General features: G+C 42.5%; 1 protein-coding gene across 1 annotated transcript in view; it reads left to right on the forward strand.

Moving 5' to 3' along the window:
* The first annotated feature begins 17,214 nt into the window (after positions 1–17,214).
* LOC139316606 (CD99 antigen-like) overlaps positions 17,215–26,875 on the forward strand; it is a 41,184-nt gene continuing 31,523 nt past the window's right edge. Inside the window, exon 1 of the mRNA XM_070943418.1 lies at positions 17,215–17,491. Within this exon, the coding sequence (XP_070799519.1) occupies positions 17,431–17,491 (61 nt within the window). The 5' untranslated portion in view covers positions 17,215–17,430. The remainder of the gene's footprint in view (positions 17,492–26,875) is intronic.

Here is a 26,875-nt window from a genome sequence, read left to right on the forward strand (position 1 = left end):
AAACAGAAATCAACTATTTCTGCTAGAAATCTCTTTCTCTTTCTCTTTCCCTTTCTCTTTTTCTTTCCCCTGAGCCAACTAGACATTCTGGTTTTTTATTGGTACACCTCTTGCCTCACCATGGCTTCCAGCTTCAAACAACAAGTAAGTCATCACTAGTCAGACTCTTCTGTAACTTTCCTATAACGGGGAAAAGGAAAGAAGTTCTGAGGCCAGCAGAAGTCAAGACATTTTAAATTGATTGGGAAGAATTGGGAAGCAGAACTGGTGCCATGTGGACAAGGACTTTAGTAGAATAGATTAATATACTGTAAGTGTTCTTTTAGAAACAGATTCTCATATGTCTTTTATCTCAATCTGCTAGTACCTAATTTTTCTTTCTGTCTCATAGCATTAGATTTATTTATAGTGCAGTGGGTATTTGGGGTGGGTACAGTCCAGATTTAGGGCTTCAATTTTCAGCCATCCAGCATAACAATTGGCAAGGAACTATAGAATTTGTGATCCAAACCAGGGTAGTTTAGCCTTGCCTTAATGCTTTCAATACATCAAACTGAGTGGGCCTGAAGGGATCATTAAAAGCAATCTTCTTTCCATAGGTCTGCAAATATTGGTTACCTAAGAAGTGTTATCTTAGTCCAAAATGAGGACAAGGATATTGTAGTGGAATCTGGAGCTGAAATGAGAGGAGGACTGAAAAGAAAGGCTAGCCTGGAATTGCTAGGAAGTAGCAGAAAGTAGATTCTCCCTAAATCTTGCAAAGTTTACCTAGCAGTTTCTGTAATTTCCTGCCACCTTACAGTTTAGAAGCATGCAAATGCGAGTAGATGAATAGGAACCACTTTGGTGGGAAGGTAACAGTGTTCCATGCACATCAAAATATTGTCATGTGGGCCACATGAACAGAGGATTCCCTCGGCCAAGACATGGAGATGAATACCATGCCCTAGAGCAGGGGGGTCAAACTGGCTGGATGTGTCACGTGCAAGCCATGCCCACCCCAGCTCCGCAAAGGGAAAAAATATCGCAACACATCACATGACAGCAACGTGACCCAGAAAGTTTGACACCCGTGCCCTAGAATTAGACACGACTGGACAGGGGAAGCCTTTACTTTTTTCTGTAGTGAATGCATTAGTCTGGCAAGATTCCTGTCAATAGGTGAGTAGCAATAAATATACCATTTTGATCCACTACGTGGTTCTTTGAGATACTTACAGTAATAGTAAAGTTAATGCTGGGTCTATCACTGAAATAATTGTCATTATCATTAAATTATGGTCAACTGCATGGTCAGCCGAATGTTCAGACTGGATTTGGCATTTTTATCCACCAATTGTGTCCTTACCAAGGACATGGGATAGGCAGATGTGGTTGTTAAAGATATTGTTGAAATATGTAAAGTGTTCCAAGTAGGGCTGCCTTTTGCAATTGACCAATGGTGATTTTGTTAATGTCAAGTGGTGCGCCAGTTGTTTTTGAATGGCACCCATTACTATGGATAATAGGCACCTAAGGCACCTATTACTGTTGGTACTACCTTTGCTTTCTTTTACCACAGTCATTCTATTTCTCTTTGCAGATCTTTGTATTTTGTTAACTTCACCAGTTTTTTGTCTTCTGTTCTGCTGTCTCTGGGTGTGGTCACATCCACTATCCAGATTTTTGTTGTTGTTGTTGTTGTTGTTGTTGTTGTTGTTGTTGTTGTTGTTGTTAAATCTAGGCTGTTATGTAGCAGGTACCTGTTGGATTGATACTAAAATCCCAGAGCAATTTAGCTTTTTCATTTTCTACTACTTTAAATTAATATTGAATTAGCAACATTAGGCATTTTTCTGACTCAATTCTTTGTTGTGATATTTTATATCACTCCAGGGAGAGCCCATGTTTTGAATATTTACTTCCCTTGTCTTCACACCAGTTTTTAAAGATGCTTCTCAGGACTATTGTAGGGCACAGATTCATTTGAGTTGGGAAGAGGCTGAACTAGGGCAGCCACATTAATAAAAACTTCTCTGAATAGTCCAAGTTGTTCCGCATTCGTAAGGATGAAAAATTGTGCCCTGTCTTACCTTATTAAGTAGACTGACCAGTGAGATTCTTGAGACCTCCATTCAACAACATCTGGGTTAAAATACCACTTCCTCAGCTCTGTTCATACCCTTGAATAATTCACTTTAACATCAATGTGTCTGATTTCAGATTACAGGGAGAGCCAAAAAAATATCAAAATGGAAGCTGCAATTATGCAAATGAAACTTGGCCTCTTTTTTTTTTACACAGCAATAGCACTTAGACTTTACAGACCTCTCTGAGCAGTTTACAAATGTCAGCATATGGTCCCCAACAATCGGGATCCTCATTTTACCAATCGATGAAGGATAGAAGGCTGAGTCAACCTTGAGTTGGTCAAGATCGAATTCCTGGCTGTGAGCAGAGTTAGCCTGCAATACTGCATTCTAACCCCTGTGCTACCACAGCTCTTACTGCACCATCACACGGGACCTTGATTGCATGGTCACAGCTATAATTTTTATTTTTGTTTTTTTGACACACCACTTTGTGCTACCTCTGTATGTTAGGAAGCTTGCTTATTTAAAAAAAAAAATGTTTACTTGGTTTACCTGTAATTACAATCATAGATGTTGCCCATCATTAAGTGGATCACCACATGACCACGCCCAATTTTATTATCTTTTTTGTACCGGCTGTTAAGCAAATGCTAATGTCATTAACTGAATCCATTGTTTGCAAATGGCATTTTTTATGAGTTAACATCAGTTTCTGGCAAAAAAAAGCAGTTATAAATAATAGTCATGTGATCAAGGACCAATTGCCAAGTGCCCAAAATGCAATTATGTGACCATGGGGTGGCAACTATCAGAACTTTGAATCTGGATTGTAAGTGGCCCTGGGGAGGACTGTTGTAACTTTGAAAGTTCACTAAGTGACCAGTCATAAGTGAAGGATTACCTCTATGTTTGCAATCATTGATAAATGAAATGAATAACTCATTTTGAAATTAATCTATATTCACTGAGTATGCTTTACTAACTGATTTTAATACACTGAAATAGGGAATGGGAACAGTAGTTGAATTGAACATATTTTTATTCATTAGTATGTCATTTGGAGAAAGCAAATTTTTATTTTAATGCAAAATCATTTCTATGTTTTATCACTATAATTTTACAAAATCACTAATATTTATAATATTTATAACAATAACAATAATCTTCTCCTTTCTATTTACATACGTATGTGAGGCAGCTTTACATATCTGTATGACAAAATCGCTCAGATTCGAGAAGGGCTGGCCTCTGACTGGGTATGTCCGGACGGGATGACTGAGGCAGGTCTTGAGAGTGTTATCTGGGGGGAGTTCGATCCTGTGACTCCCGAGGACATGGACAGGATCCTGGGACGGCTGAACGCGACCACATGTTTATTGGACCCGTGTCCTTCCTGGTTGGTACTGGCCTCCCGGGAGGTGACGCGAGGCTGGCTCCAGATGATTGTTAACGCTTCTTTGGGTGAGGGGGTCCTGCCGGCCGCTTTGAAAGAAGCGGTGGTGAGGCCCCTCCTCAAGAAGCCCTCTCTGGATCCGGCTGTTTTGGCTAACTATCGTCCAGTCTCCAACCTTCGCTTCGTTGCGAAGGTTGTTGAGAGTGTGGTGGCGCAACAGCTTCCCCGGTACCTGGATGAAGCTGTCTATCTAGACCCGCTCCAGTCCGGCTTCCGGCCTGGGCACAGCACGGAAACGGCATTGGTCGCATTGGTGGATGATCTCTGGAGGGCCCGGGATAGGGGTCATTCCTCTATCCTGGTCCTGTTAGACCTCTCAGCGGCTTTTGATACCATCGACCATGGTATCATGTTGCACCGGTTGGCGGGGTTGGGGGTGGGAGGCACCGTTTTGCGGTGGTTCTCCTCCTACCTCTCCGACCGGTCGCAATCTGTGTTGACAGGGGGGCAGCGGTCGACCCCGAGGCACCTTGCTTGTGGGGTGCCACAAGGGTCGGTACTCTCGCCCCTTCTGTTCAACATTTATGTAAAGCCGCTGGGTGAGATCATCCGTGGCTTCGGGGTGGAGTTCCATCAATACGCTGATGACACCCAGCTGTATATCTCCACCCCAGGCCACCCCAATGATGCCCTTGAAGTGTTGTCCCAGTGCCTGGAGGCCGTGCGGGCCTGGATGGGGAGAAACAGGCTCCAACTCAACCCCTCCAAGACCGAGTGGCTGTGGCTTCCGGCGTCCCGATATAGCCAGCTGACGCCATCGCTGACTATTGGGGGTGAATCACTCGCCCCCACGGAGAGGGCTCGCAACTTGGGCGTCCTCCTGGACGCACGGCTGTCCTTGGAAGATCATTTGACGGCCGTGGCCAGGGGGGCTTTTTATCAGGTTCGCCTGATACGCCAGTTGCGTCCCTTTCTAGATCGGGACTCCCTACGCACAGTCACTCAGGCACTCGTCACCTCCCGCCTGGACTACTGCAACGCTCTCTACATGGGGCTCCCCCTGGGGTGCACCCGGAGGCTCCAGCTGGTCCAGAACGCGGCCGCGCGGGGGATCATGGGGGCGACGAGGCGCTCCCACGTGACACCTCTCCTGCGCGAGCTGCACTGGCTCCCGGTGGTCTTCCGGGTGCGCTTCAAGGTGTTGGTGACCACCTTTAAAGCGCTCCATGGCTTAGGGCCGGGGTACTTACGAGACCGCCTTCTGCCACCAATAGCCTCCCACCGGCCAGTACGCTCACACAGAGTGGGCCTCCTCAGGGTGCCGTCCGCCAGGCAATGTCGGCTGGCGACCCCCAGGGGGAGAGCCTTCTCTGTGGTGGCGCCTACCCTCTGGAACACCCTCCCCCCAGAATTACGCATAATAACAGACCTCCGGATTTTTCGTCGGGCCCTAAAAACCTATTTGTTCCAACAAGCTGGGCTGGCTTGACCAAATTTTTTAATTTTTAAATTGATTTTAAATTGGAAATGGTTTTAATTCGGCCAAAACATTTAATTATTTTAAATAGTTTTTTAGATTCACTATGTTTGTATATATGTCTTGTTTTTACCTTGGCTGTGCACCGCCCTGAGTCCTATTTTGGAGAAGGGCGGTATAAAAATTTAATTAAATAAATAAATAAATAAATATGAATCATGAGGTACGATTAATATGATTTTTATCACCATGGAGGGTGGTTTCCTCATTCCAGTAAATGGGTTAAAAATATCATAGAATAGTTCCATATTTTGTACAGATGTGACTAAAAGCTGCATACCCAGCCTTAATAGTGATTTGTTGGTTGAATAATTTACATACCATCTATTTTTAATATTTTTTCCTACTATTGCATAACTATTATATGCAAAAGAAAGAAAAGCCTCAGGCTTGTTTTAATAATAATAATCTTTCCTGCTTTTCATTACTGCCTGCTATAATGTGTATGGAAAAGGTCATCAGACATTGTGCTGAATTTCTCCTTCAAGCCAAACAGCTTGACAATTTATATTCAGCAGTGCTTTCATGTTTTGTTACATTTGTGGTCTGAGGGGAGAATATCAAAATGAAAGAATGAAAGGAATGTTGTTTTTTCAACCTTTGAAATCTACTGTATCTTTGTTATAGGTTGTTTACTGAAGATTCCACTCATAAAATTGGAAGTGGCACATTAGTGTCATATTAGCAGAATATTTTATCTCTCTATGAGGTGGCAGGAAGGAAGCCGTATTTTATTTTCCATATTATTTTAGGAAGGCCATAGAATTAACACATCCTGTTTAACCTTTTATATACACCCTTTAATGACAGTTTAGCCTATTTACCTCAGGTATTATATTTTAATTTTATGTTGCATTATTTATGTGTTATTATTTTTTAGATTTAGTTTTATCCTCCAGGAATCAAAACTAGTATCAAAACACTTTCTCCTCCATTTTTCCCTCCAATAACAATATAGTGGGAGGAGAGAAAGAATGATAGGCCAAAAGTAATCAATTGAATTTCTATGGCTTTGTGAACCCAGGTCTCATTCTTAGACCAATGCCAATGTAATGTATGTAAAGGAATGTAAACACAACAAACATTTTTTTTATTGATCTGACCAATATTTTGGAGCAAACCCACAAAATATCAAAGACCATATATTGCATTCAGCTTTAAAGAAATGGATAGGGAGGCAATGTCTCTCCAAGCATAGATTATGAACCTCAGGGATTATGTAAAACTATGGGAAGAGAGATCCCAGGCAGTCCTTGCAAGTCTTTTCCAAACAGAATAGCTAGTCTGATGTAAAATTATGCTGAATGCAAAGCACACAATATTTTTAGAGCCCTCAATGCAGCCTGAATGTTCTTTTTGTTTAAGACGCTATGGCTTCTAAACAAAGCTTTGACTATTGTCTGGTCTGAGTGTCTCATCTGACACTCACTTTGCAAAAGGAATTATGATGGAAGTGTTGCTCAAACTGTTGATTGGCCCAACCAAATTCTGGATTTGTTTTTCTCTGGTGCAAAGTAGCCAATTATCATACAAGGTGGGAAACTGTAAATTGGTTTATTCTGTACAGCACAAAGAGATGTCCTTGAGCAGGGTCATCAAACTTGCAGCCCATGGGCCAGATGCGTCACGCACAGGCCATGCCCACCCCAGCTCCATGAAGGAAAAAACATCACAAAACATCACATGATGGCAATGTGACTCTGCGTGTCCTTGGGGGACTAAATTATAAATCAACAGCCCCCAATACACAAATTGGCATACTTTTTATATACATTTGGAAAACATAGCCGCATGATAATTAGCCAGCAATACACAACAAGCAACAAAATATTTGCACACATAGTAAAAGATGGCCCTCCCATCATCTACTGTAGTGGGTGGGTTTATTACTAAAGTATTGCAGCCCTCACTCTTCTGTCTCTAATTGATAAGGCTAGTAATGAAGTATGTAAAACCTTTTAGCTGATTTATCTGCAGTAAGAAAGGAAAGTTAATTCTGAATGAGCTGCTGACCTGGTACAAGTTTCTTGATAATGACAATCACATGATCCTCCAGGACTGTAAAGGGAGAGCAAGGGGCTCAAAAAAAGAGACAAAAAAGTGCAATTAACAAAAATTGACTTTGTGTGGCTCAGGGCAGTCACCCCAGTGAAAGAATGCAAGAAGAAAATTGTAAAAATGAAAGTGGGGGAAATTACAAGCATCAGGCAAAGGACTGGAAAAGATGGGCTGTAACTTTATCTCCTAGTTTTGCCAGGAGAGTCCCAAGAGCAAATTACAACCTGCCAGTATTTTGCAAAGTGCAGCATTTTAAGAATAGTTGTGGAGTCAGTTTAAGGCAGGGTTGTCAAGTTGGTGGCCTACAGGCCGGATGCATCACGTGCAGGCCATGCCCACCCTGGCTCTGCAAAGGCAAAAAACGCCACGATATGTCACAATACATCGCATGATCCGATCAAGTTTGACACTCGTGATTTAAGGCAAGTCAACACTGTTTTCTTTTGTCGCTCCTGACTTTAGCAAATGGGAGTGGCAGCCTTCAAAATGGAAATTGAATCTCAGTAATTATGTGAAAGTGAGCAAGCTTTCCCTTCCCATTAAACATGTTATTTTTTAAAAAAAAAAAAAACTCAGATGAAATCATTTTAAATTTATAAAGCTCTGGAAGTCTATAATTGCTTTATTTGAAATATATTTAATCATAAAAATAAATGGCATACTTTATTTATTTCTTGCCCAGCCCCCAATAAAATCATTACTTTCAGGGGAGCACAAATATACTTTGAATCTTTTAGTCCAAGCATTTGCTTGGAAACAAGAAACTCAAGAAATTCCAGGCTTCCAGGCTTATAGATTTCTTTTCATGATGTCTCTATAGCAGTTAATTTATTTAGAGCCAAGGAGCAGGCCTTCTGCTACATGGTACATATTTTATGCCAATAAATATGTAAGAGTTTAGTGCAGTGGTTGAGGGATTCAGCTAGAAGCCAGGACACTGAGAATTCTAGTCCTACTTTAGACAGTTGTGTGATCTTAAACAATCATACCTTCTCAGCTCTAAGAAGAAAGCAATGGCAAACCATTTATTAAAAAAAAACCTTGTCAAGTATAGTCCGATCAAAATATACAGCAACCATGTTTTGTGTTCCTCATCCTTTATCATTCCTAATTTGGCAGGAATTGGGTTTTTTCCACAATAGTTGTCATTTGAAACACTATTTCATTTATTCTCTCTGATAAATTTATTTCCTCTGTGAGAAATGTGTATCCTTTCATTTGACCTGTTGTGGCCTCTTAGGCCAATTCCTGTCAATGTATGGTCAGAATGTGACAACTGAGTGTTGCTCAAAGAATGCTAGTCAGTTTAAATTCCAGAGAAAGGGAAGATGTAAGAGACGAAGAGTTTGGCCTGTGAAAAGCTTGGAATTCCAAAGAAATTTTTCCACCTCTTGGTAGAAAAAAAGGGGTTACAAATAGATATTTATTTCCAGAGAAGGCACAGATTAGCAGCCTGCATACACTTTATACAATGTACATAGCAAAAAGTTACCTTGCTATGACAACTAATAGGATATACTAAAGAAATTAACTTAAACCATAACCTTAAAATAACTTTTCACTCACTTTTAATTTAATATTTTAAAATTATGTTTGTTTGTTAATTATTTGTTCAAAGATGGGACATTGTTCCACACTTTTCTAGTCATGGCTAGTCATGTTATTGTTGTTTAGAACAGAAACCCATGACTAAGTAGTTGACAGCATAGAATAATCACTCCTGAAGAATGAAGAAAGCATCAGGCTCATGACCTTGGTGGGAAGAAGAAATCCCTTCTGAATTTCCTGCCAATGAGAAATTACCTCACCCTGCAACTCAAGAAGAAATACTGAGAGAATCTCTTTACTCTGTTTCTGCATAACCGGATTTGAAATTGATAAATAAAATTAGTTAGCTCAGCAAAATACTGTAGGGTTTCAGATGGGTGGCACCAAAGACAGATTACATCCACCATAACAAATGAAAGGTCCCATCGTATCTGGTTCCCCTTCAATTACTCCTGTTTTGTTGAAGTTAACTTTATCATTTCATGTTTATACTTGAATTCAGACATGTATCTGTTACAGTTCTTTATGCAGCCATATTAAGGGTGTATTTAGCTCATGTCTTTAGGCTCCTTTTGTGGGCAAAAGTATTTTACTTAAAAGTTTTCTATCACTGGAATCTTCTGTAACTTCTAGGACTGAGTTCAATGATGGTTTTATAAATAAACTATGGTTTATAAATTGCACTGGTTCACATTTCACATTAAACTGTAAACTATAATTTATGAAGCACATTGGCTAGTGTCATACATAATATATTAAAACACAAACAAGCAAATTACATTTGGCTTAGTATGATCTGTATGACCATAACCTTGGCGTGGAATCAGAGAGAGATAACCTAATGTTATGATCTCTATTGCCTCAATAATAATCTCCCTAACTGAAATTTATTGTTGGTAAGTGGTGCTAAGTTAAATAATACTGTATATTTATAAAAATACGAGTAGGAAGCTATTGTTTAAAGGATAGTGCTGTTTATATTCCTCTTCTACTAAATTAGCAGAAAGGATTAAATAAGGTCTAACTGTATTATTGATAAGGCTTTGGCCATGAAATGAAAATATGTAGGATAATTACTTACATAATCCTGTCTCTAGTCAATTCCTACCCTGTTCTTCATTCTGCTAGAGTTTAGTATTGCACCAGCATGTCTTTACAAATATAGTTGGGATAGTTTTGCCAGACCCTTTTGTTAATTCCTATGGTTCCTTAGCTGGTAGATTCTCTGTCCAAGGTAACACTTCACTCAGCTTATCAAAGGAGTTAACAGAAGTTTCAATTTTCTTCTTTCATTGTCATTTTTCAAACCAAACACCCCCCCCAAAAAAAACCCATCAGGAAATGAATATATTAAAAAAAAACCTCAAAAGAATTAGCAGTAACATATTGCTTTATGGTTTTTTCCCCCCTCATTTTATTTCCTGCGGTTTCTCTATTCTAGCTAAGCAGCATTTCCAGCTTACAGTATGTTCACCCCACCTCAAAGAGTTGTTGCTAAGAGAAAATACAACACTGACAACAATTTGATTAGTCAGAAAAGGGCTTTTTGTTTTGCAGAAAGTATTTTTTTTTCTTCACATAAGAATAAACATACAGGATTTGCCAATAAGCACACATTTCTTAAATTAGGAAAAAATGAATGCAACCTTCTGCTTTTGTTTAACCATGCAACTTATTTGCTCAATAAGTGTTCTTGGAAGACTAAAGCATCTTCCAGAGGTCCATATTTGCCCCAGAAATCCCTGTTATTTTGAATGGCTTTCAGTCTTCTCCACTCTTAAAATTATAGTACCATTACTACTCTTAGTTCATTTGTAGTAAGCTACAAATAATAATGGGGGAAAAAGAACTGTTGCAGTTATTATTGCTACTGGGTTGTGTTTTTTAAAAAAATCTAGACTCTTTCAGCTTAGAGCTAATATATCACTTCACAAGGCAGCTGTTAGTTTCTGGACTTTGGTAAGATAGCTATTTGGTTCTTCTGCCTCCCCTACACACAGAAGCAATTACAGAATAATAATAATAAAAAAAAAACCCTTCCTCCTGCTCCAAGGAAAGAAGAAAAGCAAGTGATTCAGAATTCAATTGTAACAGTAGGCCTCAACTCTGTTAGGGATAAGCTGGAAGTCAGACTGAGGAAAGCAATCTTTATGTGGGGATTTCAGAAATGGTACTTTTGACACAAAGATATCACTACTTGGGAAATATTGAGCTGGCATCATAAACAATCCAACTATAGCTCATCCCTACAGACTGAAGGATACCGTTTAAATACAAACAGTTCTGCAGGATGTCTTTTCAAAACTGACCCCGTTTCCTAGCCCATCCTACTAATGATGCAGTGGCTATGTGCATCCTGTCAGATGTCAAGGTCAATGATACTCAGTAGTACATTCAGTTATTTGTTACTTTTTCTGGCTTAGATTCTGAAGATTTTTATGCTACCAGTGATTGCTGAAATTAATGAAACCACTCATTAGCAGAATTCTTTTTGGGAAGAAGTGATGAGATGTTTGCTTAGAAGCATAAACCCACAAACATTTATAAGTCCAATACCTATTTCTCCTGGTGCTATTCAGAATATGTGAGAGAGATATCCACTTGACTCCTTGGGAGCGATCATACTTGGTAATATGAAGATAAACCCACACACACTTATCTGGATCCCTTCAGGCAGCATTGTAGATGATCTCTGATGGGAGTGGTGCATCTATCCTTGCTCTTCTTGACTTCTCAGCTGCTTTCAGTACTATCAACCATGGTATTCTATTGGGTTAGGTGACACAGTCTTGTGCTGGTTCAGATCCTTTATTCAAGGCCAGTCCCAATCAATGTTGGTAAGGAGCAAAAGATCCAATCCACAGCTGCTCTTTTGTGGCAGGATTCAATACTCTCTTCGCTCCTTTTTAACATCTACATGAAACTGCTGAGTGACATCATCCTACACCATGGGATAAAATATCAGCAATGTATATCTCCATCCCTGGTGATCCATGTGATGAAGTAGCTGGTGCCTAGGGACTGTAGGGATTTGGATAGGGGACAACAGGCTTCAGATGAAATCTGGCAAAATATCTGTGCATTAAAGGGACCTGGATATCTGGAAGTTTGTCATCCTTATTTCTGGATGCGGTTACCCTACCCCTGACAGACCACAATCTGGTGGTTCTCCTAGACTTCAACTCCTGGTCAAAGAGCAGTTGTGGCTAGGCAAGCCTTTGCAAAACATCTGTATGAAAGATACTGGAAGAGCCAGGGGGAAAAGTTAAATGTGACATCAGTTTGCAGTCCGTATGTAGCCACAAAAGAACAAAGTCCAACACCCCTTGAAGGCCAATGATTCTTACCTAATTCTAACCAGGTATTGACCATTACTTGAGAAAACTTGTGCATTGGCTTTTAGCAATAAATCAGTTACTGTACCTTGAACATTCATGTGTGGATTTGGTTTTTCGCACGTGATAACTTGTTGTGTGCCAGTTGCCCTTTCCTAGATCGTGAGGCCCTGCACAGTCATTCACCTCTGATAGAATTATTGCAGTGCACTCTACATGGGGCTAACTGCTAACCTTAAAAGTGTATTTGGGAACTACAACTGGTACAGAATACAGTGATGCAGACAGTTTTTGAGGCCCCTCAGACATAGCATGGCATTGCTGTTATGTGAGCTGCGCTGGCTGCCAGTTTGCTTCTGGATCCAATTCAAGGTGTTGGTCGTTACTATTAAAATTATTTATGGCATGGGTCCAGGGTATATGAGAAACCATTGTATCCTGGTGGGACTCACCTACCCCACGCATTTCAACAGAAATTGTTCTGTCCCCGTCTCACACACGCACACCAGCAGTCGACCAAGAGTTAAAATAAACCAGCAGACAAGAATTTCCTTTGATAACAGAATTGGCAGCAACCCACTGGCTGCTTGCCAAAAGTTTTTACTTACAAAGGCAGGTTTATCTCCTCCGACTGAAACATCAAAGTAAGTCCACAAAAGCCAAAGAATAGTCAAGTCCAGTCCAAAAATCAATCCAAGCAGAGCATATAACAAAGTTCCAGAAATGCAGAATGACTGGCAAGCTTTCAGTTTTGTTCGTCACAAGGCTTGACTGGCCACCACACCCCCTTTTATCCCCTGTGGGGTGTGGTTCAGTGACTCAGCTTAATCTCTGGCATGCCTCTTCCTCTGTTGCGCACGCTTATCTCTGCGACACTGTCGGGGGTCCAGCCAAGACTCATCTCCATCGCTGTCCAACTGTGGCTGCTCCGAAGTGGCTGGCCCCTGGCCTATCTCTTGGCCTTCGGAGGACACCTGAGGCATTGCCAGAGAGGAGGGTCCTGGAGAGGGAGGCCTTGCCAACTCCTCTCCTTCACTTTCGGAGTCTTCTCCCTCTGATAAGACGGGCTCAGGGGTCCGAGTCACAACAGAAATGGCCTACTTCGGATCCTGTCAGCCAAAGAACTTCAGCTGGCGGTCTTAAGGAGGAGACTTTTTGGCTGTGGCCCCTGCCTCTCAATTTTTTTCCTTCCAAAACGGCCTAAAAACTTGGTTCACCCACTTAGCCTGGGGCTATAATAGGGCCTGCTACATTCTTACCCCTCATCTATCATCTTGGTTTTTAACTTTTCTATTCATTTTTTTAAGAATTTAAACATTTTAGCTCTTTTTAACTTTTTATTATATTGTAATCTGCCCAGTATCGTTGTATAAGGGAGGTAGGCAACATAGAAATTTAATAAATATAAATACAGAAACACATACACACAAAAGCTACATGAGTTGCCACTTTGCCTCCACATCAATTCAAAGTGCTGGTATTGACCATTCTATCTGAGGCATCATCTCTCCCCATTTATATCAGCCTCCATGAGATCTTCCGGAGGAAGCATGATTTGGGTACCATTAGCTAGGATTTACATTTGGTGGATTTCAGGAAATGTGCCTTCTCTGCCATGGCACCTGCCTTTTGGAACATTCTTTCTGCTGAAATTAAATTAGCTCCATCCATTCTGATATTATGAAAGATCCTCAAGATCTGGTTATCAAGTCTGGGACTCCCAGGGAACAGGAGGCATGATTAGATGGCTCCATTGCTAAGCTGGCTATTTTTATTCTCTCTTGGCCTAGGGTTTGCAGCTGTTTTTATACTACCTATAATTAATGCGATTTTTGAATATTTCTTTTACATCTGTAGTTGTTATAAGTGGTTTTATCCATTTGCTGTGCACCACCTTGGGTTACTTTTGATGATATGGGTGATTATATAAATTTGATTAATAAATGTGTATGTAGTAGTTACCAACAATGTGGCATTTTTTCATATATGAGTAAAATGTTGACGGATATGAAAAATTACATGACAACAATGTAGTTGAGACAGACTAAGTGATTAATCGTAGCTCAGGAACAGTGCTGAGTTAGCTTTGAATTCTATTGTTCTGAGGTTTTGTAACTGGATGGATATAGCATTTGTCATCTCTGATGAATACTTCCTTTTATTTCTTCCACTAGAGCAGAGCAGTCCTAATCTTATTGGGTGTGCCCCTCTGCTAACACAATGGAGCACTACTGATAGGGTGGCATGCTGAACCTGGATGCCTCAGATAGGCTTGTTGGAATTGGGGCACCAGCATTCCATTGTCCAAACTTCTTTTTAATTCAAATCCTTTTTAATTCAGTTTTTGTAGTGAAACGTCACTTTGGCAACTTAAAGCATAATTTCTTGCTTCTGCATTCAGCAGGATGGAGATAGAGCACTGTGGCCACTGATAATATACAGGACTTTGGATGCCATAAGGACTTTCTGGCAGATCTTTTCTTCTCCCAGCTAATTACATAGGACTGATGTATAGTTCACCAATGTATATTGATACAAATAGTTCCTTTTTCAGGCAGCAATATTTAGCACAAAAAAAAAAAAGTAGATGGCTAAGTACATGATATATGAAAGCATACAGATCTGAGAAACAAAACTATTTTCAGCCTGCTTAATGCAATATCTAGTCACATAAATCAGGCACAAATTCTGAAAAAAATACTCTCCCGATAGAAGAAGATAGCAGGATTGCTAATCTCTGAAGAATGCAAAGTTATTAAGTGAGATTAGTCAGATCTACAATTACTATAATATTTCTTACAATCTTTACAAGTAAATGTTTTTGAAATTCAAAACATGGTGGGGATTGTGACTTTTAACACTATAAAGTATTTTAATACCACAGCAATTAATCATAATATATGCTTTGCATATGCAGGATTGACTTACCATTTGAGAAAATGTGGTTCTTGTTTAAAGTATCATATTTGTATGGCAACCCTTAGCTTCACCTCCTGAGCTTCCCAACTTTTATCTATTAAGTGGGCTACTATCGTAAATGTTTGCAAGTATAATAAAGACTGCTATCCTTACGAAGGCCATTCAAATAGCAGTCTAAGCAGGGAAGTCCTTTGCTTCAAGCATAAAAAGTCTTAGCAGGATCCAATATATCTATATGGAAGTTTACATATCCATCCTTTCCATTTCCAATCCAGTCTTGTGCTAGTGATTTTAGGGTGGTGGTGGTGGTAATACAATTTGCTATTACATTTGTGATGAGCCTGCTTCTGCTTATGATGTTTTACTGTTTGTTCACATAGGCACGTGTTCATGTAGGCATACAGCAGTCATATTTACTTGATTGATAAGTAGCTGGGAATTGAAGTCTAACGTATCTGTAGAGAAGAAGATGGAAAAGGCTGCAACAGGTATTGCCCTGAAGGAGAAAAGCATTTTATCTTATACATTACAGATCATCTACATTAAACAGACAATATCAAGTTCTAAAGTTCATGTGGAATCTAACAATATTTATTGATATTGTTTATCTGTTTTGCATGTTTATCTGTTTTGCATCTGTTTGAAAGGCAAACTTTTTTTTAAGCTTGGCACATTATAGGAATGCAGCCTATGAGCTTAATATATGGCTTAATGTGTTGTGGGTAGTCCTCGATTTACAAGTACAATTGGAATGGGAATTTACATTGCTAAGCAATGCAGTTGTTAAGTAAGTTGAGCCCAATTTTACAACCAGTTTTGCTGCGGTCATTAAGGAAATCCAGCCTTCCCCATTGACTTTGCTTGTTGGAAGCTGACTGGGAATGGTGATTACATCACTCTGGGATGCTGCAACCATCAGAAATACAAGCACTTGAATTTTGATCATGTGATTATGGAGATATTGTGATGGTTGCAAGTGCAAGAACTGGTCATAACTTTTTTCAGCATTATCTTAACTTCAACTAGTTACTAAACTAATGGTTGTAAATTGAGGATTACCTGTATTAGAACACAGAAAATGGGACTGAATAATAATCCCCGTTCAATTAATTGAGGATAAACATGTTGTATAACCTCAGTCTTGACCTCCTGTCAAATCCCAAAATTTCTCACAGCTGCATTGCAGGAATACTGAATTTTGTTCCCACCATTGCTAATGGAACAGCTTTTTTCACTTTGAGTATCTTTTTGGAAAAACCTGTTACACAACTCTATAGAACTATCACACACACAATAATATATTACAGAAGAGGAATGAGACTTAATAGAGAATTGGTTCTTTGCAGACATTCCTAATTCAATTCTGCAATAACCAATGATGAACTGCTTGGGTGAAACGGTTAAAAGTATGAAAGCAGTCATACCTATTCAAAACAATTCAAAAGTTTTGACCATTCAATAGACAGAAAGTCATATATATATATATATATATATATATATATATATATATATATATATATATATATATATATATATATATATATATATATACATATTAAGCATATTATGTCTCTTCCAGATCAACTTACCCACCCCCATCTCCCCCCCCCTCTCTCTCTCTGTGTTTTCAGTTGATCTGGAAGAGACATGTATAGATGAATGTTTTATACCCGCGTATGAATTTTTGAAGCATATTATGTCTCTTCCAGATCAACTCACAACAATCTTCTTAAATTAGTTTGGATCGAGAACAAGCAGCTGGCAAAAGTTGAAATTTGGACAGTGTCCGACAAAAAGTCGCCAGTCATTTATTTGGACGCTAACCACAACTGAAAATAGAAACACAGTATAAATAAGTATTTCCCGGGTGTTTTACCACGTCAAGGAATTATAAGGAGGATCCTCGAGTCCCGATAGAGGGTACAATGCAGAAGAACATGAGCTTCATTTCCAATACCCAGGCACGTTTATCAAAAGACGAACCAGAAGAGAGTTTATATTTTTGAAGATCGATTTTTCCTCCCCGTTTCTTGCCATCAAAGTAAATCTTTAAATTCTTGCCCCGGGAGCAAACTCTACTACCTTAGAACCACTTACAATCATCTCTCGGCAATTAAGTCTACGAACACTCTTTCCCTCCAGTTTAGAAAAAAAATCCCAAACGCGCCACACCCCGTGGAGCTCTCGCCCGCGGGTTTCCTATTACGGGGACATGACTCAACGCTTGTGTCTTCCCTGCTAGACATCGCGGGGAGGGGGAGGTTAACAGACATTCCCTTCGCCCTTTTGATTGGCGGCCGATATTTAGCAACTTCCCGGGATTGGTTGGTCGGTTCCCGGAGGGCAGCCTCCACAGTGTAGGGGTAGCGCAGTTCACTCTTGTTTTTTGCCCAGTCCCTAACTTTGGGGTTGTTGTGTTGCAGTTCTTACGTAAGAATCGACGCTCCTTCTGCGAGGGCAGCGGGAGAAGGAAAAGAGAGGAAGGCACTTTCTTGGCGCTCTGGGCGCCTCTAAAAGTTTGGCTCAAGATTTGGAGAGAAGCAGCTGCTCAAAGGCCCTCGACTCGCCATGGGGAGACTCGCCCTTAGCCTCCCCTTAGCGCTCCTGCTGCTGGCGGCCCTTTGCAGAGGTAAGGCCGATCTGAAAAAAGTTGCTCGGTCCGATTTCCCTCCTACACCTTTAGTCCCCACCCGCTGATCTGGGTGCGGTCGCTCGGTTATTTTCTTCAGCCCGGTGGGTCCACCCTTCTCTGGATCCCTCGATTGATGCCGCTTTGGTTCCAGCAGCCCCGCCGGATGCTTTATGCTGCAATGCCGCGGAGCATAAGGAAGGGAAAGGCCATTTATAAAAGCTTTAAAATTAAAACTGTAGCTTTCGCCCCCCCCCCTTTTTTTTTTTTAAAAAAAATCGGGTTGCTACTTCTCCACCCCGCCCAAGTTAGGGACAGATTTTGAGGAATTGGTCCCAGATGACTGAGAGACATTGATGGCTCGTTTGGATTGAAATTGCGCATTTTCCTTGAGGATTTTGTAATTCATAGGACTATAACAGATTTCAGACCTGGCCTCCAGATAAATCAGTGGTTTGCGATATTTGTTTAAATAGCATATTGTGAGCAGTTCATACAAGGTCACATTTATACTCAAATAAATATTTGGCTTAGGAACATGAAGTCGTTGCCCAGCAAAATCCACTTCTCTTTCAATTTTGCATTTTGTATTACACAGTAGCCATAGTTCAATAACCGTGTTGTGTGAACCCCATTAATTGTAAATTAGCTTTTAAGCTTTTGGGTCAAAGTAGCCTCTGAATCAAATCGTACTCGTGAAGGCAAAAGCACCTTTGCTAGGTCAAACTGCTGTCTATGACATTTGCACTTGTAGATTTTCAGAGGGACCAGAAAAAAGAGTAAAGCCAAAGGAAATCTTGGAAAATCTGCAGAGTGAAATGTTATATTGTGCAGTCCTATATTAAATGTTTGTACTATTGCATTTCAAGAAAGTCCCTGCTGAATTTTGTGGATTAAAAAGTACTTCTCCAGAGCTGAGATTTTAGTCTGTTGCTGCAAAATGGCATGAATGTTTGCAGGAGTGTAAAGACTGAATCACTTTGATGTGGCATATATTTTTATGAACTTCTCAGTGTCCCTAAAGTATTATTCTAAGTGTGTGTGCATGCACATGTGATTCAGATGGGATAGTGAGTGATAGGTTTGAGAGGAAGTAATCACAGAATTTAACACAGAACTGTAGCATTGTGTTAACATAGATAACACAAATGACTTGATAATTTCATTGTGTTATTATTGTTCTAATATTTTGTTTGTTGAAGTTATTTTGCTCTACTTCATTAAAAGAATGTCTTAGAAAACTAAAGTATTGTCTCATTGAGCTTTAGATGTTGGCCTTTTTGGTGTCAGACTTGTCTTTTTCGATATGCTCAGGATTTCTATTACTGCTATAGCCATGATGGCAAACCTATGGCACATATGCCACAGTTGGCACGCAAAGCCCTCTGCGGGCACACAAGCCGTAACCCGACTCAGCACCACTGCACATGTGCGTGTGCGTCTTCCACCAGCCAGCTTATTTTTGGGGATGCACAGGAGGCGGGCGCATGCGGCAGATGCACGTGCATGTATGGGGGTCACGCACATGTGCGGGGGGCAGGGGTTACACAGCATGCACATTGGGAACAGCGCCCCCCTCCCGTTTTTGGGCCCAGGAGGCTGCAGGGAGGGCCTCTGGAGCCCGGGGAAGGCATTTTTGCCCTCCTGGAGGCTCGAAGAAAGCCTTTGGAACCTGGGGAGGGCAAAAATGCCCCCCCCATGGTGCAGGAGGCTGAGTAGGCCACGCCCACCATGGCCACACCCACCCAGCAACCGGGCAGAGAACCGGTTGCTAAAATTTTTCAATCCCACCCCTCACGCACGTGGGGAGTCGCGTGCATATGTGTGTGGGGGGGTCTTGTTTACATGCGTGGGGGCATGCACATTGCATTATGGGTGCTGGCACACACAAGCACTTTTCGCACATGAAGATAAAAAAGTTAGCCATCACTGTGCTATAGACTCAATACTTGTATTGAAAAGTGGTAGACAGGAATTGAGGGTAGTATGGTTGAATGACATTGTAACTTATTAATATTTATTTTTTTTTAATTTGATTTATATGCCGCCCTTCTCCGAAGACTCAGGGCGGCTTACAATGTGCTCAGCAATAGCCTTCATCCTTTTTTTGTATATATTTATACAAAGTCAGCTTATTGCCCCCACAACTGGGTCCTCATATGGACTAGTTATGAGGGCTAGCCATAAACCTTAAGTTGGTACGTTTGGAAATCATGACTATGATTTGGAAATTTATGACTGGGAGTCATAATGCAAGAATAAATAAAATGCAGCTTCTGCAGGATTTTGGAATTTTCCCCTATCAGCTACTCAAAACAGGAAATTTTCCTAACCCAGAATTGTGTTTGCTTTTTGGGAAAAATGCATTAATGCAGTTGAATGCAGCTGTTTTATTTTGCCTTTAGTAAAAATGAAGTATTTTTAGATGTTAAAATATTTTCAGTTTACACTAATTGGAAAGTATTTTTAAAAAGTTAAAAAATAAACATTTAATAGATATTATGGAGTAATAATTTGGGGGAGTAATAATTTGGAGGAAATTATATAAAAATGTAAAAAAACAATTATTTTTACCTTCAGAGCACAGAACAGTAATTACAGTACAAACTCCATAGATTTTTCATATTATTTCTTAACCTAAGAAACTCACTAATGCTATCCCTCCGTAGCATTTTAAGAGAATGGGGATGTGATTTGTCTTTTGAATACTTTTGTGCTAGCACATGCAGCATTGACTCCATAGAGCAGTGATAGCTAACCTTTTTCAGACTGAGTGCCCAAAGAGCGCGTACCTGCATGGGTACGCACATGCAAATGCACGTGCGTGCGCGTGAATCCCCAAATGCAATTCATGCGCAGCTGCCACATGTGTGCCCCGTGCATGCGTGCATGCCTCTCACATGTGCCCCACCCCCGTGTGTGTGCGCGCAGTCCCCCCCAAGCATGTGCGGTAGAGATCTGACAAGCTGGCCGGCAGGAGGCATGCTCACATGCACAGCAGAGCTGAACTGGGGTGATGGCTCATGTGCCCACAGAGAGGGCGCTGCGTGCCACCTGTGGCACGCATACCATAGGTTTGCCATCACGGCCATAGAGTTTGATATTTTGATATCGAGATATTCATAACTTTCATTGTGTTTTTTCCTTCAAATTGTTTACAGTTAATGCTGATGACCATAATAAAAATTGATTGATACAAACTGTTTGCAGTTAGTGATCATTTCCAAATTATCCACTATGTAATTTAAAAAGGAAAACAAGTCATTAGGGAAGCTTTCAGGGTAATAATTTATATGAAGCCTGACTATAGAACAATTGGCTGGTCAGTTTTAAACCCAACATCATACTTTTAAATTTCTGCAGTAAACCTTTCTAATACAAAAGTAAATGGTGTTGTAGGTCAGCAAATGAAGTAAACAAGAATTATTATTTGTAAATAATATTTTTTTACTTAAAAATAGACTTGTCATTTGAAAAGCTCCTAAAATATTAATGTTGATTATAAAAATTCCTTTCCTCTTTAGTCACATATTGCCTTAAAAGGGTGTGGACTAGTTCATCTCTTCAATGAAGCCATTTTCCCATTAGTTCTGCATAGTTCTGTCCGGCTGATATTGTTGACCTGACTCTATAAATTAAGCTTTGTTTTTTCAATATTTTGAGAGTTTGGTTGTAACTGTTTTACAATATTTTTAGAGTTTGATTGTAACTGCTTTACAATTAAATAATTTATATTTTTAAATCTTTAGTTATATAACTTTGGATTATTAAGATGTGGAATTATACATTTTATAAAATAATAAGATAAAAATAAGTTTGAATGTATATACTTCTTAAATTCAGCATATATTCCAAGAAAAAAAGTCCTAAAAGTTATTATTCCAAAGTCATCAGGGTAATATAACATTTAATAGTTGTAAGCTCAGCAGAAAAATATTCTGTGTTTGCTTTTAAGAATTTAATTATAGGACAAGAAAACTGGTGCAAAAGGCCGGCTTCTATCAGAAGATAAGCTCTTAAATAGTTTGTCCAGTTTATGTTTGCTTTATGTACTTATTCTTAGGACTGCAAATAATGTACCTGGTTTTAAAGAAATATATTTCCACCTCCCTGCTTAATGCAGGATCATCTGCTTTTGGGTGGAGGAAGAGAGAAGCAGCTGGAGAAGACTGTATTATTACATTTTAAGCAGCGAGGCAACAACAATGCACTGTTGCTTGGAATAAAGTTTAAGCTGAAAACAAACTCCAGGGCGCTGCTACCCACAATGGGGCAGTGTATTATATACTTCATGGTAATCCATTATAAATAGCTTAAGCAGTTTTTCATGTACTTTATCTTCCTTGCCTTTCTGCTTCTTCCCCTCTTAAATTGACTCTTGTAACAATCCTGTAATAAATTTTTTCCCCTTTCAGCAGGCAAAAAAGGAAATCTTGGATTCAAAAGCAAAAGTAGCTTGTTCCCAATGTTGCTTAGCACATTGCTTAGCACATTGTAAGCCGCCCTGAGTCTCCGGAGAAGGGCGGCATATAAATCAAATTAAAAAAAAAAATGTTGCCTAAGGCAAATTTTTGTATGCTTTGTGAACAATGTGAACAAAAAACACGTTTGCCTTTCTCTATAAACTACTATCTTGAATGTTTGGTTATCACAACCATACATGAATCCCAATTTTGATGATAGAGATATAAAGATAAATTTAGGGCAGCTTTCATGAAGTGGAAAAACTCATGACTTGAGTATGACTAATTAGAATTGCTCTGGCCAAGGCAAAAATTCTGATATATTTTTGTACCCATTCCTTTATAGTCACCATCTGTATAAGAAGCTAAAAGTAGAATAAAAGCAGAATAACAGCTTCCTGTTTTTATTTCTCAACACCTGGTATGGAAAGGCATTCCCTTGTGTTTGGAAGTTATATAACCATAATTTTCTAATAATTTCACAAATATGGAAACTAATAAGGAAACTAGTAAATAAAAGTGCCTCAAGTTCCTTAAAATTAAAGGCAAGATATAAATGAAATCCATTTCAATATTGTTAATGTAAAAGCGAGAAGAGAACATCACAGTCGTTTTTAATAGTAGCTTAAATAGTATAGTGGCTTGTATGGATAGTTTTTGATTTGTGACCATTTAACAACAGTTTGAAGTTATAGCAGCCTCAGAAAAAGTGCCTTATGATCTGCCTTGAAGTTATGATGGTCAAAACACCCTTGGAATCATAGTTCACAATTTGGTGCTTGGTAATCTGGCTCACATTTGTGATGTTTGCAGCATCTTGCAGTCATGTGATCACAACTTATGGCCTTCCTGGATAGCTCCCAACAGGGAGAGTCAATTCTGGAAGCCAGATTCACTTAACAATCACATGATTCACTATCATAGTGATTAATTTAACCATGGTAAAAATGGTAATAAAATTGTGTTGAGTCACATGATGACTTGCTTTATGACCACACCAACGTTTGATGAACGGGGCGTTGGCTTACCTGAACGCCCTTTCTGAGAGCGGAGAGGCCAGTGGTTATACATGGGTAATACCACTGCGATCCAATCAGATCGAGTCTGTCAGATGAAAACTCCTCCTCCTTCTGCTGTCTCCCAGCTTTCGGACGAGATTTGGACAGACGGAAGACGCTCTCACTGATCTGGAAGGAAAGGAAAAACCGATAGGAAAGGAAAAACCGACAACACCGGCAAAACGTACCGGCGGAGAAGGGTGGGGATAACCACTGGCCTCTCCGCTCTCAGAAAAGGCGTTCAGGTAAGCCAACGCCCCTTCTAAGCAAGGGAGAGGCCAGTGGTTATACATGGGACATGCCAAAGGCCCCCATCTATAGGGAGGGACCCGCCTGGGACGTAGAGACACCCCCCGCACATACTTGTTGTAGAACTCGGCGACCGAATGCCACCTCCGCCGATGCGAAGCTGTCAATTTTATAATGGCGGATGAAGGGGGTCGGAGACGTCCATGTGGCGGCCCGACAAACCTCCAGGAGGGGGGCCTGAGTGGCCCAGGCCGCCGAGGTAGCCGCACTTCTGGTAGAGTGGGCCGTCAGGTGGCGAGGAACTGGCAAAGCTTGAGCCCCATAAGCTGTAGTAATTGTGGCCCTTATCCAGTGACCCACCATTTGGGAAGAAACCTTAAGCCCCAGGGTAGCCGGTTGGAAGGAAACAAAGAGGCCTCCCGACCGACGGAAAGAGGAAGTTCGTCGGAGGTAAATACGAAGGGCCCGACGAACATCCAGGGAATGCCAGGAGCGTTCCCGAGGGTGGGAGGGGTTAGGGCAAAAATCGGGCAGGATTAGTTCCTGTGTCCGATGGAAAAGGCTGTTTACTTTAGGGAGGAAGGTGGGATCCAGGCGGACAACCACCCTGTCGGGGTGGAAAATACAGAGATCGGCTCGGGCCGAGAGGGCGGCCAACTCCGAAATCCGTCTGGCGGAGGTGATGGCAACTAAAAAGGACACCTTGTACAAGAGGAAGCGTAAGGGCACCGTTCGCAGAGGCTCGAAGGGGCCTTGTGTGAGAGCCGCTAGGACCTTGGGCAGATCCCAGGACGGGTATCGGTGCATGGGAGGCGGGCGAAGGTTGGAAGCGCCCCGGAGGAATAGACGGATAAGCGGGCGATCCGCCAAAGACCTCCGGGAGCCAAAACATAAGATGGACGAGAGGGCGGCCACCTGTCTCCGAAGAGTATTGGGGGCCAACCCAGCATCCAACCCTTCCTGAAGAAAAAGCAGTACCTGTTTTGTAGATGCCAAACCTGGATCCAGGTTCCTCCTCGAGCACCAGAGAGCGAAGGCCCGCCAAGTGGCTCCGTAGATGCGCCTCGTCGCCGGCCGGCGTGCTGCCAGGATGGTGTCGATGAGTCGGTCCGGCAGGTGGGATGCCTTCAGGAGGCGCCGCTCAATCTCCAGGCGGTTAAGTGAAGCCAGTGGGCGTCTGGGTGTAGAAGAGGGCCCTGGCGAAGGATGACCTCCGCCGGAGGGAGACGCCACGGCGGGCGTGTCAACAGCATCTGGAGGTCGGCGAACCACGGCCGGCGCAGCCAGTGGGGCGCTATCAGAATCAGCTTGGCTTCCTCCTCCAGGATCTTCTAGATTACCTTGGGAAGAAGAGGGAGGGGGGGAAAGGCGTAGAGGAGGCCCGCGGGCCACCTGCAGTTCAGAGCGTCCGTTGCCTCCGCCCTCGGGTCGTAAAACCTGGAAACAAAGCGAAGAGTTTGCTGATTGGCGTGAGTCGCAAACAGGTCCACCGTCGGAAGGCCGAAGAGATCCGCAATCCGGAAGAACAGGGCAGGGTCGAGCTGCCATTCGCCCTGATCAACGGTGGACCGGCTGAGCCAGTCGGCTTGTGTGTTGGATTGTCCCGATATGTGAGAGGCCTGAAGAGACCTCAGGTGAGTCTCCGCCCAGGCTCCCAATCTCTCGGCTTCCTCCATGAGGACGCGAGAGCGGGTCCCCCCTAGGCGGTTTACATGGGCCTTGGCGGCCACGTTGTCCGTCCGAATTATGACATGGCGATCCTGTACTTGGTCCCGAAAGACGCGGAGAGCCAGGTGGATGGCTCGGAGCTCTAGCCAATTGATGTTGTGACTCAGGTCCTCCTGAGTCCATCGACCCTGGGCCATGGAGGAGAGGAGATGAGCTCCCCAGCCGTGGAGGCTGGCATCCGTCGTTATCACAAGGGGGTTGGATTCCCGGAACTCCCTCCCCTTGAGAAGAGCAGGGGACAGCCACCACCCTAGGGCTATTCGGACCTCGGAGGGAAGGGTGACCATCCGGCTGGAGGCCGATAAGCGGCACTTCTGGTATGGGAGAAGAAACCACTGCAGGTCCCTGCAGTGGAGACGGGTCCAAGGAATGATTCCTATGCAGGAAACCATCTTTCCCAGAAGTTGAGAGAGGGTCGCCAGAGAGACGGAGCGTCTCCTGGCCACCGACCTGACCAGAGACCGCAAACTGGTCAGGCGCTCCTGGGAAAGGAAGACCCTGCTCTCGACCGTATCGATGACAGCTCCCAGATGTTGTATGTGGGTCGACGGTAGCAGGTGGCTCTTGGCGAAGTTGATGGAGAAGCCGTGAGCCGTCAGGACCTGAATGGTGGAATTCAGATCCCGTCGCGCTGAGGCCTCCGAGCCCGACTGGATCAGGAGATCGTCCAGGTAACATTGGATCCTGACCGGAAGGGACCGGAGGTGCGCCGCAACGGCGGCCATTAGTTTCGTGAACACTCGGGGAGCCGAGGACAGGCCGAATGGGAGCGCGCGATACTGGTAATGATGGCCCGCATGACAAAACCTCAGGAACTTGGAGTAAGCCGGATGGATGGGAACGTGTAAGTACGCCTCCGTCAGATCTATGGACGAGAGGAAGTCCCCAACCCGAATACCATCCAGGATGGAAAGTAAGGACTGCATTTTGAACCACCGGTAGAGGATCCGGCGATTCAAGTCCTTGAGGTCCAGAATTGCCTGCCAACCCCCGACGATTTCTGGACGACGAACAGACGTGAATAGTAGCCTTGTCCGCGCTGCTCCTGGGGTACGGGTTCGATGGCTCGAATTTCCAATAAATGCTGAATGGCCGTTACCACCAGAAGCCACCTCGACCGATCCCTCGAGAGAGGGCATCGGAGAAACCTGTCCGGGGGGTTGGAGAGGAATTCCAGGGAGAGGCCCCACTTGACCGTCTCCCTGACCCAAGTGTCCGATGTAGTGATCTCCCATTGGCTGGCAAAGAGAGCCAGGCGGCCCCCAATGGGAGAAGAGGACCTGCAGTCAGTGGGATCTATGAGAGGGGTGCCCACGGCCCCCCCTGAAGGAGCATCTAAATTGGCTTCTCTGGTTCTGGGGACCCTGGCGGTCTGGAGGACGAGAGCGGGTTGGGAAGAATCTTTGGTTTCTCGAGCCCGAAAAACCAGCTTCAGGGTTACGAAAGGGACGAAAGGAAGGAGCTGGGCGAGGCTCCGACCTATGTGAGACGTTGGGCAAGATACGTCTTTTGTCCCTGGTTTCGATTAGGAGGGGCTTGAGGGGAGCCCCGAAAAGGGCCGGGCCAGCAAAGGGGGATGAAGCAAGGCGACATTTTGACTTGGCGTCAGCCTGCCATTGGCAAAGCCAAAGCAGGCACCAGGAAGTCACCGTGGCCCCAATTGACTTGGCCGCGAAACGCGATGAATTCAGAGTCGCGTCCGCAGAGAATTCTAGGGCCGCCAGGATCTTATTTAGGTCCTGATGGGACTGGGCGTCCGCCAAGGGAAGACAGTCCTTCAACTGGCGGAGCCACAGGATAGAAGCTCTGTTGAAGAAAGAGGAAGCCATGGCAGCTCTGGCTGCCCAGGCTGAGGCCATGTGTGCCTTGACAAGAGGCGTTTTTCC

This window comes from Pituophis catenifer, unplaced genomic scaffold (assembly GCF_029215685.1).
Source record: "Pituophis catenifer annectens isolate HBS135680 unplaced genomic scaffold, rPitCat1.0.hap2 SCAF_4, whole genome shotgun sequence".
In the NCBI taxonomy this organism is placed as follows: Eukaryota; Metazoa; Chordata; class Lepidosauria; order Squamata; family Colubridae; genus Pituophis; species Pituophis catenifer.